Source organism: Numida meleagris, unplaced genomic scaffold (genome assembly GCF_002078875.1).
Source record: "Numida meleagris isolate 19003 breed g44 Domestic line unplaced genomic scaffold, NumMel1.0 unplaced_Scaffold424, whole genome shotgun sequence".
Classification (NCBI taxonomy): Eukaryota; Metazoa; Chordata; class Aves; order Galliformes; family Numididae; genus Numida; species Numida meleagris.
The window spans coordinates 22761-25490 of record NW_018364643.1 but is presented as its reverse complement, the minus strand read 5'-3'; the positions used below and the strand labels follow the sequence as shown (position 1 = coordinate 25490).

At 50.9% G+C, this 2730-nt stretch overlaps 1 protein-coding gene across 1 annotated transcript; it reads left to right on the top strand.

Annotated features, from left to right (window-relative positions):
• The first annotated feature begins 383 nt into the window (after positions 1 to 383).
• LOC110391635 (feather keratin Cos1-1/Cos1-3/Cos2-1-like) lies at positions 384 to 1009 on the top strand. The gene has a single exon (XM_021383589.1). The coding sequence runs from the start codon at positions 605 to 607 to the stop codon at positions 908 to 910; it is 306 nt and encodes a 101-aa protein (XP_021239264.1). The 5' UTR covers positions 384 to 604; the 3' UTR covers positions 911 to 1009.
• The last annotated feature ends 1721 nt before the right edge of the window (positions 1010 to 2730 follow it).

The following is a 2730-nucleotide window of genomic DNA, read 5'->3' as shown; positions in this document are numbered from 1 at the left end:
AACCCTCTTTGGAGTATTGGCATGGCCTACATCTGGAAATGAAAAGGTAGCACTGCAGGAAACCAAAACACAGCCCGTATAATGAGAGGGGATAGCATGCACTCAAGGTTAGCTTGCCAGACAATTATGGCCTATATCACCAGTGCCTCAAGGCCTGAAGCAATGAAGGACCAGTATAAAAGGCAGCCCAGTTCCCAGCTCTCCCATCCACTTCTCCTGCCTCCTTCTCGCTGGGAACCAGGTAAGTGAGAAGCCCTCTCTCCTCCTCTTGCTAAGTGGAATTTTGCCTCAACAGAAACCTTAACAGATAGTGAAGCTCCTTGCTATGGGAGATCATGGAGGGGATAAGGTCTGCACAGAGACTGCTTGGGACACAGCTTACATGGCTTTTGATTTACGCACTCCGTGAAAGTCTCCCTGGGCCAAACTGTTCTTTGTAGAGCCCTGGTATAACTAAGTGATGTGACATGCTCTCACAGCGTCCTCCTCCTCCACCCCTAGTAGTTGCCTTTGCTCCTGTGAGAGAGGCTATCCAGGCTGCCCCACCATACCCAAGTGCTCTCCTTCTATCCCACTCTCTTAGGTATACCTCCAGCCTCAAGACATGTCCTGCTACAGCCAGTGTGTGCCATGCCGGCCCTGTGGCCCCACCCCTCTGGCCAGCAGCTGCAATGAGCCCTGTGTCAGGCAGTGCCAGAACTCCAACGTCGTCATCGAGCCCTCACCCGTGGTGGTGACCCTGCCCGGACCCATCCTCAGCTCCTTCCCGCAGAACACTGTTGTGGGATCGTCCACCTCCGCTGCTGTTGGCAGCATCCTCAGCTCTGAGGGCGTGCCCATCACCTCGGGGGGCTTTAACTTGTCTGGCTTTGGCAGTGGCTACTGTGGCAGAAGGTGCCCGCCCTGCTAAAGCCGCTGGCTCTGATCCTGGAGATATGCCTGAAGACACTACGAACATGGTGCTGAATGAAGAAGGAATTTTCAAGCCACTGCTTTCAGAACAGTTGACCATCCTCAGCTACTCCAGGAAATAGTGAATGGAAGGGAGAAGCCTGTGCTTTCTGACAACCTGGCTCACGTCTCAGCTTCTGTTCCTCTACCCACCTACCTACCTCTTTCTCAAATTTCATTTTTGCTTTCTTTTTTTTCCCCTTATTCTCCTCTGAGCTGTGTGGTTCCTCAGAACCAGTCCATCCTCTGCCAGAAAAGAAGGCACTAGCCTTGCATGAACTCAACTGTGGGATCAGGCAAATCCTGCCCTGTGGAGCCTCTGCTCAGTAGGACCTCATTTTCTGCTTTAAACATTCATTAAAGATTTCTGCATCTCCTTTGAGCTTTTGATGTTACTTTTCACCGTGTGTTGCCCCCAGAGATGCCCAGAGAGAATGGCTTTGCTCTGGTGGGTATAAGTTGGGTGTTCAAGGAGACCCTTCTCCATTCTGAGAAGAATGGAAAGTTGTGACACGCTGCACAGGCTCCTCTCTTGGGCGCTGTCCAAAGCAGATGAAAAAGACATCCCTGACTGTGGCAGAGCAAGTGGCTATCAGCCTTTGCCTTGCCGTGTGTCTGCCCACATTGAGCCTCACAGAACCTTCAAAGAGAGAACACAACCTCTGTTACGCTCATAGCTAAACTTCGGAGTATGTGGGAGGCCACGGAGGCAAAACACCCTGCAGGCTCTTAGGAACAGTGCTCCTCCTATTTTCTTCAGTGTTGCACTGGAGAAGTAGATGAGGATAGAAGACAGAGCAGAACGGTGTGGATGTCCCTCTGATGTCAAATAAAGCTCGTGTTGCCAGTTATGCCGTTTTGTCCACCTTAGACGTAACTGTGTCTGACTCACATTGGCCTCCATCAATGGCTGTTGCGGGTGCCGTGCTCATTTCTCTCGAGAACTCAGGGAGGTGCGCCCTGGTCAGGATGGAGTTTGGCGGCCCTGGACGCAGCGCCCCCTGCGGGCCCGCACGGGACTGTGCCGCCGCCCTGCCACGGGGCGCTGGAGCAGAGATCTGCCGACAGCGACGGCCGCCCCGCTGGGTCGGGCACTTGATGTTAGTCTGACCTAGGTAAACCCTTCTGGGATCACTTTGAATCTCCAGTGATATTTTGGCTATGTATAGATATACAGAACCTGTAATATTACTGTTTTCATTAATGCGATTGATAAGTTTGTAATCTGCAAGTATTTTAAGTCCATATCACTACTGATAAGCTTGTTAAACATATCAGTGTCAGTCCTTGCTGGATGTTACGTTGCCTGAAAGTGCCTTTTTGCTACTTCTAAGGGCTTCTACTATTAATTCCTTAATGAATATATCCTACTATTTTTGGGTGTATTATAAAAAATACAAACTGACTGCTGTGATTTCTACTTACCCCGTGGGATGGGAACCCCCTGCTATTGCATCGTGCCATGAGGGTCAAGCATAGCTGAGGCCTCCCCAGGCAGCTGTCTGAGAACAACCTCTCCACAGTCACCCAACAGAAGGAGGTGTCCTTGGCTATGCTATCTCTAACCTAGAGCTGAGCCCAGGGAGACAAATGTGTGGGTAAAGGAACATACTCTCAAACTTCATGCACACTTCCCAGTGCAACTCTCAGAAAGAAAGCTTCCTCCTGTCACTGTTGGGGTCTAGCAGCAGGCTCCGTGGTATGTGCCATGAATTGGTTGTCCGTTCCCATCCAGGTGCACTTCCTGGGCACTCAGACTCAAATTCCAGTGAGGAACAT